This window comes from Armigeres subalbatus, chromosome 1, assembly GCF_024139115.2.
Source record: "Armigeres subalbatus isolate Guangzhou_Male chromosome 1, GZ_Asu_2, whole genome shotgun sequence".
In the NCBI taxonomy this organism is placed as follows: Eukaryota; Metazoa; Arthropoda; class Insecta; order Diptera; family Culicidae; genus Armigeres; species Armigeres subalbatus.
In genome coordinates this window covers 147,602,549-147,619,677 of record NC_085139.1, presented here as the reverse complement: position 1 = coordinate 147,619,677, position 17,129 = coordinate 147,602,549, and the positions used below count along the sequence as shown (strand labels likewise).

The 17,129-nt window shown below is 39.4% G+C and overlaps 1 protein-coding gene across 5 annotated transcripts in view; it reads right to left on the bottom strand.

Moving 5' to 3' along the window:
* Positions 1-8,255, bottom strand: part of LOC134205222 (protein unc-80 homolog) — a 75,888-nt gene extending 67,633 nt beyond the window's left edge. For all 5 annotated transcript variants that reach the window (XM_062680277.1, XM_062680278.1, XM_062680281.1 and 2 more), the window contains exons 1-2: positions 8,153-8,255; positions 6,174-6,404 (exon numbers count right to left, since the gene is read on the bottom strand). In XM_062680277.1, the coding sequence (XP_062536261.1) occupies positions 6,174-6,320 (147 nt within the window). In that variant the 5' untranslated portion in view covers positions 6,321-6,404; positions 8,153-8,255. The remainder of the gene's footprint in view (positions 1-6,173; positions 6,405-8,152) is intronic.
* Between the last annotated feature and the right edge of the window lie 8,874 nt (positions 8,256-17,129).

Sequence of the window (17,129 nt, the reverse complement as noted above, 5' to 3'; positions counted from 1 at the left end):
TACCGCACGGCTAAGGAGGGCCCCTAATACATTATTTCTACAAATTTCAAATATTGCAATAAAAATTTTTACAAGGTAGATTATTCCATATATCGGTATATCTTGTTAAGTGTAAAATGATTTTTCCATACATCCCACTACCTGGGGTTTGAATTCTAAACTTATCAATGTCTTATGTGTCAGAAAACGCCTTCCTACGTCACGTTCTTGATGAGGTGCATTCTGAAATGGTCAAGTCTTTTAAATATTGTACCATTTTCTACAAACAGTTTTCCCTGATAGGTACATACCTGTGGTCAATATTGGGTAACGTTCTGAACGGTGATTAAATTATAATTATAATATAATATATATGAGCATGAGCATGATGACCGTGCATATCGTAGTTGTTACTCCGTGATTGACCAGCACAATCGCAATTGCACAAGGAACCAATGGACGGAAGCATGGGATTTGCACTCCAACCTCAATGTGAATTATCATATCAGAATTATTATAGGTAATTATCTTTCGAAAATGCCCAGAAAATCCGAAATTTGTCAAAATAAAAAAAAGGCTATAATTTTATAATCTGGGTCAATATAACCCGAATACCTTAAGTTTAAGTATTTTTGAGCACTGTAAAAAGACGTCTAAGACGAATTAAGTACTTAGTTAATTACTTAGTACTTAAGGTTAATTCGTCTTAGACGGTTGAATACATTCCACTAAAAGAGCTAATATATTTTACTGTAAAAAGATTAAAAAACTTACGTTCGGGTCATAATGACCCAAATTTTACCTAGCAATATCTCAGATATTCCTCAGCCACATTTACATCACGGTGTCTCTATGGGGAAACATTATTTTTCAAAAATCAGTATCACCCAAATCAGTAAACACCCACCACGTGAAAGTATATGCTCTCCTCTTTCATATAGTGGGTAAAGTAAAATGCTCTATCGGGGGATCTAGAACAATTTTTATTTTGTTTACTATTGCAAATTCCATAGAAATCTCAAATGATTTAACCCCCCAAAGATGTATGGAAAATTACCCCCGATAGAACATTTTAAAAATGCCCCTATGTGGAAGAGGAAAACCTATACTTTCGTGTAGTGAGTGTTTTAGAGATACTGGTTTTTTGAAAATAAGCCTCTTCGGACAAACACACCGTTACATATTTATATCCCCAAAATAATGAGGGACCGACTGTTTGAAAAGTGTAGACAACAACCTTCCGTGCTGCACTGAGTGGCGATACCAGCGTTTCTATCTGTTTTGTTAAGCCTGCTTAAACCTGGACGCAATGAGAAAAACAGAACTGTGCAATAAAAATCCTATTCGACTAAATGCTGATGTCATATTAGAAATTTGGAGACAGTACTCGTCGATAGCAAATCCTTCCGCACGCGATGGCATATGAGCAAGTCAAACCACCTTCCTTTTGCCAGTGGAGATATATCAGCTTCCACACTGATATTCTTCCCTCCCCCTTCATACGGGAGCTTGGCAGAAGGAAGGTCGTGCGATATGTGCCATCACAAATATTGCCCTCCGCTCGCTTTCAAATCGACTTCTATAAAAACATTCTTCATGCCTGCCGTATCCTAACGGAACTATCAATTCTATACTTTCGCCTCTAATGCTATCATGAACATGTACGTCCAAGTTTGGAAGATGATATTAGCATTTCCATATCACTGCTACTCTATGTTTTGAAATTTTCACCATGAGCTCATGGAAGAATGGTAATTGGTAAACGATCAAATGTATGAGAAAATAATGTATTTCGCAAATTTATGGAAAATGGGGAAATGTTTTAGAAGAATGTAGTGATAAGGAATGCAGTATGGGGTGAAAAGATTATCTCCTGCACTTAGTTTTCACTGATTAGTAGTTTTATAGTGAGGAAATTTTGATTTTACTGCCACTGAAATAACGCCATCTATTGAATTAAACATTTTGAGGGTCCATCCTCAAAGTACGCCACGCTGTTAGGGGGGGGGCTCCGAGAAGCGTGACGAGTCATACAGAAATTTTAGAGGATTCATACAAAAAGTGTAACGACGGGGGGAGGGGGGTTGAAAGTCGCCAATTTTCGCGTGACGTACTTTATGGATCTCCCCCTGACGAGTACTTCATTGTCATATAAAAAGATTCCGGAAGTGACCCTAGATTGTTGATCGGCCACCCTAACATTTTGTATTCGTCGGAGGAAGAATCGACTCTTAGAAGCCACGCGCCTAATTTTCTATTCAGATATGTTCAAATCGGATATTATAAGTTCTCCAGATCATTCTCGAGTTCAGACCAATTAAACGGGCATTTCAATTGGGTGCGGTACAAAACAATTAGCAAGCCATGGTGTCAATACAGGCCCTTAGAGGCCATGAGCATTGTTTACGATTTAGATCTGTATCAATCGGATCTTCTATGTTCTCCAAATCAAACTGGAGTCATTTGGTCTACCAAATCAACTCGGTTCGATACAAAACCAATAGTAATCTATGGTGTCCATACAGGTGCCTTGAAGCCATGCGGATGATTACCGGTTTCTAAGTTCTCCAAATCATTCTTAAATGTAGACCAACTAGTCTACCAAGTCAACTGGATTCGGTGCAAACGCAAAAGCAACCTATGGTGTCCAAACAGGTCCTTAGAAGTCATGCGCATGATTTACTACAAATGTTCTAAAATTTCCTAATCACTCTGGAATTTAAACGAATTGGTCTACAAAGTCAACTATACTCTGTTCAAAGCCGATAGCCACCAATCATGTCTATACAGGCCACTTAGAGACCATGCTTATAATTTACGGTTTATGTATGTCCAAATACGATGCTGGAAGCTCGCTTAATCGTTTGGAATTTCAATCAGATTATCTTAAGTAAACATATCTAAATTTTTGATCATACGCATGGTCTACGCTTGCTATCGGTTATGATAGCTTGCTATCGGTTTTGTATCTAACGTAATTGAGTTGGTAATCTAATTGATCGTAAATGCAGAAAGGTTTGCAAAACGCAAAACGTCGCTCTCGATCATTCCTAAGTCATAAACCCTTAAGATGGTATCTAGGGGCCTGTTAGATCACAAAGAGTTGCTATCGACATTGTATCGAACGTAGTCTGGTGGACAAGTTGATCAGAGCTCCAGAATGAGTGTGTGAACTTTATGCAACAGGAACTATTCGATCCCATCATTTTGTTTTTAAATTATCTGAAATGGCTTATGCTCTAAACTCTGTTTTTACACAAGTGATATGTATCGCGTTATGCAAAACAGAATAAAAACGTGTAAATTCTAAAATTGTAAGAAATAGTAATACATAATAATATAAAAATTGATTAAAATTAAAAACGCGCGGAAAACACATTTTTTTTCGAAGCCTTTGGTTCCCAAAATCTTAATGAAACATTGGGCAGATCCCGTAAAAATACAACTTAAATCCCGAAGGCCATCATCACTTAAAAACATGTTTATGTTTTTCAAAAATGAATGGGGCATGTATTTGCACATATCCAAATGGTAAATTAAGCACATGATAGTGAATGGCCAATGATGGATTACTATCATAACATAACTATGAATCAAAGCTTGATAACCAAGGTTTCAAGGTTCTGAATTCCAGATTGATTTTTAGAACCTGGAACATCTGTAGAAATATTGATTGCATTTCGTTATCCGTCATCTCTGAATAGTTTTTGGTACATTTTTGAGAAAGAACAGTTATTGCGCAATTTTCCTTCCTATAAAATGGCCAATTGACTATTACAAAATGTTGGTGTTGGCGATCAACAATCTGAGGTAAGTTTCGGAAAATGTATGAACTTCTGTTATAAAAAACAAGTGAATTTGGATGAGAAATGCCTGAGATATTGCTAAGTCAAATCCGGAACAATATAACCCGAACACATTAAGAGTAAGTTTTTTGTAGCTTTTCAGGACGTCCTACAGAGTAAGTGAACGATCAGGAACATAGTTTTCCACGAAATAAGAAAATTCAAGACGTTTCAGACCTACACCTTATTGCGTTAATAAGTTCTTCTTCTTCTTCTTCTTCTTATTGGCATTACATCCCCACACTGGAACAGAGCCACCTCGCAGCTTAGTGTTCATTAAGCACTTCCACAGTTATTAACTGCGAGGTTTCTAAGCCAGGTTACCATTTTTGCATTTGTATATCATGAGGCTAACACGATGATACTTTTATGCCCAGGGAAGTCGAGACAATTTCCAATCCGAAAATTGCCTAGACCGGCACCGGGAATCGAACCCAGCCACCCTCAGCATGGTCTTGCTTTGTAGCCGCGCGTCTTACCGCACGGCTAAGGAGGGCGTTAATAAGTTATTAAATGCGATTAAAGTGCGATTCGGGTTATGAGACCTGAACACTTTAAAAATAGTTTACTGTAGCGCTTATTATTAGAAACATCAAGCGAATTTGCACCTTCACAGGACAGAACTCAGATGGCTTAGCTACAGTACAAAAAAATAGGGGAATCAGATGAAAAGTAAAGTCATACAGTCACCTCACCGACAAAAACTTTAGTAAAATATTTTTAGCCTATTCGTGACAATTTAAATTACACTAAATGAGAAAAAAAGGGCATTTCAGAAAAATACCAAAAACGGCTGGGGAGCAACTAGAGGAAATGTTCCATTTATCATCTCACTGAACATATATTCATCTCATCGCAAAAAAAAATACAGCACCAATCTTGTCGCTCTCTTTGCTAACATAAGCGCGTATGCTGAAAAAAATTACAAAAATAAATAATAAATCAAATACCTTTTCATTGCTTTGTTTTTGATGGGATGGAAATGGGAGCTGTGAGATGAAGTGCCGAACCGTTCCCCTACGTAGCTCTGCGGATGCTTATTTGCACCAGCATACCAAGTTTTGTTTGTTTCAATCCAACACCACTTCTAAAATATTTAAATTATTGTTCAATTCGTAATAAATTCAAAGCCATCAAATGTAACCTTCGAAGTTCTGCGAGCTCAATGCATTATCTGGTATAATGCATATATTATGAAATTAGATGTTGGATGACATCTAATTATTTTAAACATGGTTTTGATTTATTGTGTATCAAAGATATCAGCACTACGTAATTTACATAGCTTGGTTGTCAACGATATTTAAAATTCATCATTGCGCTGGATTGCGTTATAGTGATTTGATAACAGAACGGAGTTATTAAGGTCACTCCTGACAGAATCCAAGTTTCAAAGTGCTCGCGTTTTCGGGGGCACATTAATCGATACGGAAGCAACGCACAACTGTCATTTTTATTTTTTCACACATGCTGCGACGCAGCAAAGCTGAATCAACAAAAATGACAGTTGTCCTCCGCATCCGTATCGATTGGTGTGCCCCAGAAAATGCGAGCACTTTGAAACTTGGATTCTGTCAGGAGTGACCTTAATAGATGATAATTAGATCTCGTGCATAGGATCATAGGGGCGTAACTGTTGTCTTCGTCGATATTTTCTTCTGATCAAGGCAGCAAATTTTGGCACTTTGACGTAGATTTGATTGATTTGGGTGATAATGGATGGTTGAATCTTGCACCAGAAGCAAACTATCACGGTTGCTACTTTTAATTAAGTTGAGTTATTTACAAAAGAAAAAATCGATAGAGAGAAATCGATCAATGCAGTTACGCCCCTATGATCCCAAGCCCGAGAGAACTCAATGTATGTAAAGAAATCCGGTTTTTATATAGCCAATTTTCATAATAATGTAACAATTCTAATAATTTTGTGTGAGGCTAGTTCAGTGTAAAGCCGTTGTTTCAATCAAAGTTCAATCAATTTTGGTATGGATATTGACCTTTTTTTTGATGGAGTGTTTGATTCTCCAGAAAATGAGAGTTAGTGTTACACCATCTATTTATATAGTAATTTAGTAGGAATGGTGACATATAATGGATTCGCACACAGACGCAATATACAGCAAAAAATCTTTACACGACACAATCAACCGATTTGTCAATAATGAAGCTCTAATTCATAATACATTGCCTTCCAATGTGGTTAATGATCTATCATACGGGATCCTTATTAAAAATTTTGTTACCGTTAAATTTGGTTAAAAAACAACAAAAGTAAGATCACACTGTTATGGTGGAAAAGTCAACATTTAACATTGTGGAACGAAATGTGAAAGAAACGTGGGAACTTACCATACAGCTAGCTTCATGTAGCTTGCCTAGCTTGGGCCGGATAAACGGGGCTATCTGTTGCCAGAGAAACGTTTGAACCGGCACTGGCACCCCCAGGTCTTGCAATCCTTCGTCCATTGGATTTGTGGTGTCACTGGCAGCGGCCATGATGCTTGAAGCAACCGTTTCCAACAGTTGCCCTTATGACGATGGTTGCCGAGGTTGATGGATGGATTATGGAAAGCTGGCTGGCTTCGTAGTCAGAATGAAGTATGCAAAGTATTTTATTATTAGCTGTGTTTCTAAGGAGAATCGACTAGCAATGGTTCAGTTTCGCAGATGAATCGGATATACATATTCATTACTGTCGCGTTTGTGTTATCATTTTATGTAGATCATATTGAGCAACAGACATTTGAATGTATGGAATTTCGTTTTCTTTTCATTCCATTGTTTCTTGATCTATTTTCAAGCGTAGATTTATTGTATATTTCATACAGGCAGAATTCTGGGCACAGTAGATAATAGAGTAATTGAAATTTGAACTTTTCATTCTCCTTCGCTTAAACTTTTGTAATCATAATTTAAAATTTTGAGCTAATTTGATTTTTTTTTGGAAATTTAATGTATGGATTAGTAAGTACTTAATGAAGTCAACGTGTTGGTTAAACTTTTAATGATTATCTCCCGGAACGTAATTTTGCAAAAGTGATTATTTCCATATTAATTTCCATACAAACATCAAGTGGGCAAAATACGTCTGCAGTCGAGATTTTTTCCCATCCGAGACATCCTAGCCCGGATCGAGAATCGAACTTGCCTTCTCTAAATTGGCATTTCTACGTCTCTGCTCGCAGGGTTAACAAGAGTACCAGCTTAAAATTTGGGATTTTTTAAATGGAAAATGGTATCGTATGCTTACATAGGAGAGCGAAAAAGTCAAAGTGTTAGTCAGGGTAGTAGACAAGATAAAAACATTTTGTCGAGCCAAGTAAAATATCTTTTATATTTGATCAATTTTTAAAACCTTGTTGGGACTTATTTTTAAACTACATAATGTTTTAGCATGTGCAAAGTTGTAAATAATATTTTTTCAGTTATTATTACGTCGTAACATATCACAATTGTCCAACACTATTCATGATAGGTTTTTGTTATGGCCTTTTGGCTCGGTAATATATTACGCATGTAGTTATTTTCGCCTGTAAGGTAATTATACTTTTGGAACAGAATGAGTAAATGTGTATGATTTACTGCATACTCCACTCGCGAAAGTCAGCAAACTCCATCCGTTTTCGTCACTATGTGCGTAATTCATTTTAACTTCCATTTAGTTACACGCATTACTTTCAACCATGATTGCCGCTTGCACTTTTGTATCGAAACAATTTTCCTCGAATACACTGTATCCTCATCCACTACATCTCACAACGACTTCACATCACCGCATTCCAATAGTGTAGGCATCACCTCCAAACATTACTGCTTGCCAAAAGCACCCGACGATGCTAGCAACAACTAGGAAAGGCATGCATTTCCACATAAAACACCCCGTATCGACCCGGAAAGCATCGCAGATAGCACCACGGCGAAGATTTCTCGATTCCATCATTACACATCCCACCCACTGAATTACATGGCGAAAAGCAAACGGAAGAAAATTCCAATATGTCGCCATCATGCTTTTTTCTCACATTGCGAAAAATTGCCTTTTTCCATCATTATTTGATTCGAAACCTTGCCAATTCGTATGCATTCATCAAACAATTATCTTCACAACACTTTTTCCAACAATTCGTTACAGAATTACATAACAGGTCGCCGTTTTCCAGGATTTTATCTTAATTTTCACTAAATCTGGAGACACTTTGCCATCCATGATCGGTGCTCCACCCGAATTTTCAAACGCACTTTTCACCGCTTAAACTCGTATGGAACCGCACGAAATAGGTATCATTCGATTGCAAAATGCGAACGCTTGCTTTTGAAACCAAAATTACCTGCAAAAGCTCACATTTAGGGAGAATTAATTTGCACTAAAATGGCTCAGAATGAGAAGCGACATTTTATTGTAAGCTCCCGGAGATGGTTACTGCTTCCCTGACAGACTAGAAATGGAAAAGGTTCATGGAAAAACCTGATGAAAACTGGCATCGTTTATCTTTCAGATTTCGGAATTCTTCAATAAAGCCGAGTATGCGCGTTGATTTCGTTTCATTTTGTTAGTAAACAAAGCCACGTGCATTCATTCATGAAGCCGACCGAGCACGTGGTAGGTTCGGGTTGTTTACTACCGGCTTTTGGTCGCCGAAAGATGAGATGCTGGGGCATATTGCTAGGATACGGGTTTGTTTTCGTAAGTGGAGCAGTGCAGAACGAGGATTGTTTTCAGGGCTTTCTTGAGTGCGAACGAGCAAACTTTATTTTAGCCGGTTTAAATCGTTACCATGGAAAACATGTGCACCGAGGCATCTTCGGATGCCGAGCTTGATTTTCTTTCGATGTTTACAACACGAGGGATGCTGATTCGAAGCTACGTTTCTGTTTTGACTAGTTGCTTCTACAGTAGATGAATTCGCCTTCGGTTATACACAAAACAGCACTTAAAGCTTATAGTTGTATCGCTTTAATGTCTTGATTGCAAACGGCATGTGGTTGAATTCAATTAAACTTTTTTTTTATGGTGAGGGCGATGGAAATACTTGTATTAAATTATGTTTTTATCTTCAGCAGTTGTTTGCGAGGTCAGCATGTTATTTCATATGAATAGAACATAAATTCATAGTTCTTTTGCAAAACCTATGAGTTGTATGATTTTATGTATTTTATTACTCAACTTTGATTTTCTACTTCCTTGAATCCTCGACCAATCTAATCAATTGCCTTATTTAAGCAGTCCATTGTAGTTGCTAGATAAATCATTTGATGAATATTTTTGATGATCGCCAGTGTATCGAGAAAGCCATCGCTTAAAAATATCATGGGAAAACTATGTTTGGGACGGCATTTTGGATTTTTTTAAAAGAATTTACGCGATATTACGGCGGATTTTGGGATTTCGTGGCTTTGATTTAAGCGGAACGTATCCTCCGCGTAAAACTGACTTCAGTGTACTACGATGGCTGTTTGTATGGTATCCGACCACTAACGGGAGGGTCTCCCTCACATCTCCTCCACCATCATTCTAATGAAACGAATAATATAAAACAAAATTCCAATATTCAAAATACTAACCTGTTCATAACACAAGAAATCGCCTCCCGTCATAATGAAAAATCGGGTAACCAACCCCGGTGGAACTATGGTCGTATGCTGACAGGGAAGAGGGGGTTTGCTCCTCTCCGGAGGTGCAAATCATACTATGCGTCTTTTCTCCATGTTAGGAACGGCTCACAACAGCGTCTGTTCTCCATGTTAGAGGCGGCTGATCATCGTCCGAGTGCCAGCGAGGGACTCTAAGTGAAACTGTGCACCATGGTCCACCGGGAGTAAGGAGGATTGGTACTCCGGAAATTTAGGGGGTTTGGTGTCAGGCCCTCCAAACCAGCCTTTAAAAAAAACTAACGCAACGAATAAAGAGAGTACGGACCGGAACCATCAGCGAAGACCACTGCGACGAAAAACGACTAGCGATTGGAGCTCTGTTCGTGGAACTGCAATTCTCTCAACTTCATCGAGAGCACACGAATACTCGCCAATGTGCTCAAGGACCGTGGATTCGGCATCGTAGCGCTGCAGGAGGTTTGTTAGAAGGGATCAATGGTGCGAACGTTTAGAGGTAATCATACCATCTGGCAGAGCTGCGGCAACACACACGAGCTGGGAACAGTTTTCATAGTGATGGGCGATATTCAAAGGCGCGTGACCGGGTGGTGGCCGATCAATGAGGGAATGTGCAGGTTGAGGATCAAAGGCCGGTTCATAAACTTCAGCATAATCAACGTCCATAGCCCACACTCCGGAAGCACTGATGATGATAAGTACGACTACGACAGCTGCCCAAGCCACGACGTCAAAATCATCATAGGAGATTTGAACGCTAAGGTTGGCCAAGAGGAGGAGTTTAGTAGTCGACCTTGGAAAGTTCAGCGCTCACCGGCTGACGAACGAAAATGGCGTACGACTAATTGATTTTGCCGCCTCCAATAATATGGCCATTCGCAGCACCTACATCCAACACAGCCTCCCGTATCGGTACACCTGCAGATCACCACTACAGACAGAATCACAAATCGACCACGTTCTGATTGATGGACGGCACTTCTCCGACATTATAGACGTCAGGACATATCGTGGCGTTCACATCGACTCTGACCACTATCTGGTGATGGTTAAACTGCGCCCAAAACTATCCGTCATCAACAATGTTCGGTACCGACGACCGCCGCGGTACAACCTAGAGCGACTGAAGTAACCTGATGTCGCCACTGCATCTCGAGGCAGCGTTGCCGGAAGAGGGTGAGCTCGATGGGGCCCCTTTTGAGGATTGCTGGAATACAGTTAAAGCAGCCATTAACGACGCAGCGGAGAACAACGTCGGGTATGTGGGACGAAGTCGACGGAACGATTGGTTCGACGAAGAGTGCAGACAGATTCTGGAGGAGAAGGACGTAGCGCGGGCGGTCGCGCTGCAGCAAGGTACCCGGCAGAACGTGGAACGTTGTAGACGAAATCGGAGACAGCAGACCCGCCTTTTTCAGGAGATGAAACGCCGTTCTCAAGAAACACGCAAGTTCTATCAGAAGCTCAACGCATCCCGCAAAGGCTTCGTGCCGCGAGCCGAAATGTGCAGGGATAAGGATGGGAACATCTTGACGGACGAATGTGTGGTGATCGAAAGGTGGAAGCAGGACTACGAGAAACATTTGAATGGCACTGAGAGTACAGGCAGTGAAAGTCAAGGCACCGGAGGAGATGACTACGTCAGTTCAGCGGACGATGGAAGCCAACCAGCCCTCACCTTGAGGGAAGTTAAGGATGCCATCCAACAGCTAAATACCAATAAAGCAGCTGGTAAGGATGGTATCGCAGCTGAGCTCATCAAGATGGGCCCGGAAATGCTAGCCTGCACAAACTGATAGTTAGAATCTGGGAAACTGAACAGCTACCGGAGGAGTGGAAGGAAGGGGTTATGTACCCCATCTACAAGAAAGGCGACAAGCTGGAGTGTGAGAACTTTCGAGCGATCACCATCCTTAATGCCGTCTACAAAGTGATATTCCAGATCATCTTCGACGTCTGTCACCAGATCTGTACTGTACGGCAAATCATTCAAAAGTGCCGTGAATACCAGGTCCCAACGCACCATCTGTTGATTGATTTCAAGGCGGCATACGACAGTATAGACCGCGTTGAGCTATGGAAAATTATGGACGAGAACAGCTTCCCTGGGAAGCTTACTAGACTGATCAAAGCGGTGGATGGTGTGCAAAACTGTGTGAAGATTTCGGGCGAACACTCCAGTTCGTTCGAATCGCGCCGGGGACTAAGACAAGGTGATGTACTTTCGTGCCTGTTGCTTACCATTGCGCTAGAAGGTGTCATGCGGAGAGCCGGGTGTAACAGCCGGGGTACGATTTTCAACAGATCCAGTCAATTTATTTGTTTCGCGGATGACATGGTCATTGTCGGCCGAACATTTGCAATGGTGGCAGAGCGTTACACCCGCCTGAAACGCGAAGCAACAAAAGTTGGACTGGTGGTGAATGCGTTAAAGACAAAGTACATACTTGTGGACAGAACCGAGCGCGACAGGGACCGCCTGAGAAGCAGTGTTACGTGGTTGAGGGATTCGTCTACCTTGGATCATTGCTAATGGCTGATAACAATGTTAGTCGTGAAATACGAAGGCGCATCATATGTGGAAGTCGGGCCTGATACGGGCTCCAGAAGAAACTGCGGTCAAAAAAAATTCGCCACCGCACCAAACGTGTCATGTACAAGACGCTAAAAAGACCGGTTGTCCTCTACGGACATGAAACATGGACAATGCTCGAGGAGGACTTGCAAGCACTCATCTTTGGCGGCGTGCAAGAAGACGCTGTGTGACGGCGAAGAATGAATCACGAGCTCGCTCAGCTCTGCGGCGAACCCAGTATCCAGAAGGTAGCTAAAGCCGGAAGGGTACGATGGGCAGGACATGTAGCAAGAATGCCGGACAGCAACCATGTAAAGATGGTGTTCGCTTCCGATCTGGCAGGTACGAGACGGCGTGGAGCACAGCGAGCGAGGTGGGCAGACCAGGAGCAAAACGACTTGGCGAGCGTGGGGCGTACTCGAGGATGGAGAGATGCGGCCTCGAACCGTGTACGCCACAAATTGTTGATTAAGTGTTATCTGTTTAGATGTAGACTAAATAAATGAAAATGAACGAAGACAGAATTGAGTCAGTATAAAAGCAGTTTCGGTTATACATACTTCAAAAATTAGGTTGGTCTGTTTTCCCGTTACCGGCATACAAAGCTCGATTCATGCTGATTGAAATTGAAACTTCAAAAGAACGTCGTGAATTTGTGATGGTCTCATTCATAAACAACATTTTTCCGCATAAACTTGATAACTTATTTAATATTAACATATGTTTATGTACCATCGAGACACGCCAACAAGAATTATCCGCCATCAGCCTTCACCGTACTAATGCAAAATGTATGGGTCCGTTAACCGATTGATACTTATTTACAATAAACACTGCAATTATATTTACTTCACATTTTCTAAGACAAAGCTAAAACAATATTTCGCATCTTACGACAGGCAACAGTTTACCATTTGATGAAGGGTAATATTACAATATGTCTTATGCAATATGAAAACGATACAGAATTTAATGTAAAGTGTAAAACAATTTAGTATTTAAGGTTACTTGTAAACGGTCTACAATCATGATTGACGATCCTATATCTAGACCAACATTTGAAAAGGGCGTAATAGCCAAAATTTATTCCTTCTGATTCTTCATCTTCATATAAAGCTTTATATGTGGACGAAGAATAAGAAGGAATAAATTTTGGCTGTTACGCCCTTTTCAAATGTTGGTCTAGATATAATCTTGTTTTGTGAAATCATGAAGTTTGACACGTCGCAATTCAGGTTTCAGAACTGATTTAAAAGCGGCAAATTCCTCCAGGGAACCAGCATTGCTGGGTATCCCGGAATGTGGCCAGATGGGGCAAATACCTTTAGCAAACATTTCTATGAACTTCTTTGTAAAATCATGAAATTTGACATGTCGCAAGCCATGACTCAAAACTGACCAAAAATGGCCCTTCCATTAGGTTATTAGCATTTCTGGGTGTCCCGGAATGTTGCCAGATGAACCAAATACCTTCATAAAACCATTCTTCGAATTCTTCATAAAACCGAAGAATTCCCAGAGGTAACTCTGATCGCAAAATCATGACATATGATGTGTTGCAAGTCATTTTTGGATTTTTCGCAAAAGTGGTTCACCGGGACCGGATTCCAAATGCCCTAGGACCATGTCAATGTGGACACGTTAGATCATATCAATTTCTGGAAGTCACTCTCAAGCTCCTGATCGCAAAATTATGACATAGGACGAGTTGCAAGTCATATTTGGAACATTCGCAATATTGGTCCACCGGGACTGGACCGTCTGACGGTAGGACCGTCGGCACCGGCTAAAATGTCTTTTGGCGTGCGTTATTTTGCAAAATCATGAAGTTTGACATGTTTGAAATGTTGGAAATGTTCCCGAATTCAGATCGTAATATTCTAAATAATTAGCGATGTCCCCAGCATTGTTTTGAATTTGTTCAGCTCCCAGGAACATCATCACACCATTAGGGAAACTTTATAGTATTATAAGAATATCTACGACTATCCAAAATATCCTTTTGTTCAGATTATGATCAATACGATGTAATTGATTGTTTTGAAATGAATTAGCTTCTATTCTATTATCAAAACATCTATGGTCTTAAAATTATTTAATGATTATGATATGATTCTGTATGTGACTTGTTTATAATAGTGAAGTGATGTACTTAAGAATAGTTTGCAGTACGGTATATTTCTCGGGATTACTTTGGCATATTTATAATAACAAAATGATGTCCCATGGCGCTATTCCAATCCTATATAGATAATTCCTCGTAGATCATTTCGGTGGCCATTGACGGATTGAATCGGTTAAATATTTGTTGGTTTCGATGTAGGAAGAATATATTGTAATCTTATATGAATAATTTTTGCAGAAGCAAACAATACACTTTGAGTAACAAAAATATCATTAAATACCATTTCTAATGGTAACGTTTTTAACCACACAATGAAATGTTGTTGAATATGTTTCCTTTTCAGATGAAAATATTTCATTCAATACACAACTTGTATCCCTGGCACTGCACCAAAAATCAGGCATTCAAAATCTATTTGTCTAGATTGTGTTTTTCTCTATTCTCCGCCCAAACATTTCCCTGCCTGCGAAATTTTCATCACTCGAAGAATGCAGCAGCTACCAATCGTATGCAACATGTGGTGCCTTTCTTACGTGGGTTCTGTGAATGTGGGAGGCAGTTTAGTTCGGTCGTACACTCGTACCATACCATTAGAGGTGTACGATATACAAAAGTCTGCAGTTAAAAATAGCGAAGAGAGCGGCATGCGCTGTTCGGTGAATCAGTGGATGCCGGGTTTGTAGAGCTACGTGCCAATCAAGAAGCAATATTCTGCCACATAATGCAAGATTTTTGTTGAGTTCATGGATATTCAATGGTGTAGAGGTCATAAATAACGGGCGAACTTCGGCAAAGCTGTTACGAGTGGAAACCAAATATCGTGCTACCGGAATGACTAATATGGCTTATGTTTTCATTCATGTAATCATGCTTAATAACACAGGTTGTAGATCAAATAATTTTAAATCTAAATAAATTTTGGGATTTATTTCGTCAGTGGAACGCGTAATAACAGCAAAAATGTATAGAATCACCTGTTTATTATCTGTTGTGGGAAGACGACTAATATAGGAGTGTGTTTAATTATTTTGTCTTGCTTAACATCTAGTTGCTCCATAGCTAAATGTGGCCAACGTAAAAGATTTTTGTTCTGAGTGATTTTCCATTATCGCCTTGACTTGTTGCCAGATGAAGCTACTGTCGAATTCCTGTAGGTGTATAGGGAGGGTAGCGGTGTTAATACATATGGACACCTTAAGGAATCGTGTCATTTTAACATGGAAACCCTTGTAATATTGGGGACCTAAACCAGGATGTACAAGGATGCCTTGAAGTCAATTCATTGGAAAATAATAATTTTGTGTGATTTTTATGATAATGAAAATCAGGCTGAAAATATTGATTTGAAAGTATGAGGAATGGACACTAGAACGATTCAAATTTTGACCTTTTCGCTCCTCTATGCCTAAACGATGACATTTGCTGTTTTATTGGTCTTCCTAATCGTTTAGCTAATTTGCATGTAACTAGACTGAGCACGAGCATTTTGAAGTTTGTATGAAAATTACTATGAAAACAGTCACTTTTGTGGAAAACCGTTCCGCAACGTTGCTCAGTCTAGTAACATCCAAAAATTTGGGAGGATTAATAAAACAGTAAATAAATACCAAATTTTCAAAACGACTTATCTGCTTTTGTAAAAAAAAACTACTTAATTCACCGTGTAGTGATACTGCATTTCTCGCATTTAGCAGAGACACCAACCTTATATGGTGATTATATGGTCCGATGTACTATTTACTTTATAACTTTTAAACGCAGCGGTCAATCGTTATCAAATTGAATGCCCCCTATCGAATGAAACTTGTTGCGAGAAATTCGGTTAAGGATCAATTTATAAAAAGTTGTCTAATGTTTTTCTTAGCTTCGTAGTTCGTATTCGGAGTGAAATGATAGCCTTTAGGTGCAACTTTGTTGTACGAGAAAGGCAAAAAGACTCAAACGACGAATCTGAAAACACACCCACGCAAACCAACACCATCGACAGGTAGGTAACAGAAACCTCCAGCTATGTATTGATGTTGTTGGATTGCGTGGGCGTGCTCTCAGATTCGTCAAATCGACGTTTGAATCTTTGTTTACAAAAGCAGATAAGTCGTTTTGAAAATTTGGTATAATGCCATCGTTGTCCTTAAGTAAAGAGGAGCAAAAAAGTAAAAATTTGAATCAATCTAATGGCATTAACAAATAAAAAGTAAACAAAATCAATTTTAACACCCTTCGATAGCATCCTCTAATAGCTACCAATCGTATAAATATATTTCGCATATTCGATTAAATTTATTAGAAAAAAAAACTATTTTCGATTGGGCCTATAACGTGTTATTTTCAAAATATTTGTAGGTCCACCCTAAAAACGGCCAAACCACTCGTTTTTTTTCTGTCTGGGATAAGCCTTCTCCAACTTCGGGCCGATAACGGGATTTTTTTTTCCGAACCGTCATCGGCCCGACCTCGGAGAGCGAATATTTCCCCTCCCTAAAAGCCTTAACTCGTGTTTACTTTCGAAAAATGCCATAAACAAAGGGTTATGAATGACAAATGACTATGAATGAAATGAAAAGTTTCAATGCAACAAGCAATATACAAGTATGCTCGGCAACCATAGAGCTAATTTCTTTAAAGCAGCGTCTCATTTCCCGAAATAAACATAAATTAAAAGTGACATTTGAATAATTTCCAAATAACGCTGTTCACACTACAAGATTTCTTTTGACAGACACCAAATTGTTTTTTACAGATGTCTTATCAAGCTTTTTGGAAAGCACCTGCGATTACTGGTCATAGGTTGATTTTTGATTTTCGAACCATCACTTTTAAGTTTAAAAGTAGCCTTGTCAATTGTTTTTCTGGAATTTCATGAAATGCTCCTAGAAAACTGTAAGAAACTCCTAATAGGAGTTTGATAATTTGAATTTCTTGTCCTTAAACCTCAAATTATTTCAGACTTTCATTCAAAAATCCCATTGTTTTAATTCAGAAATTTAAAAACAGT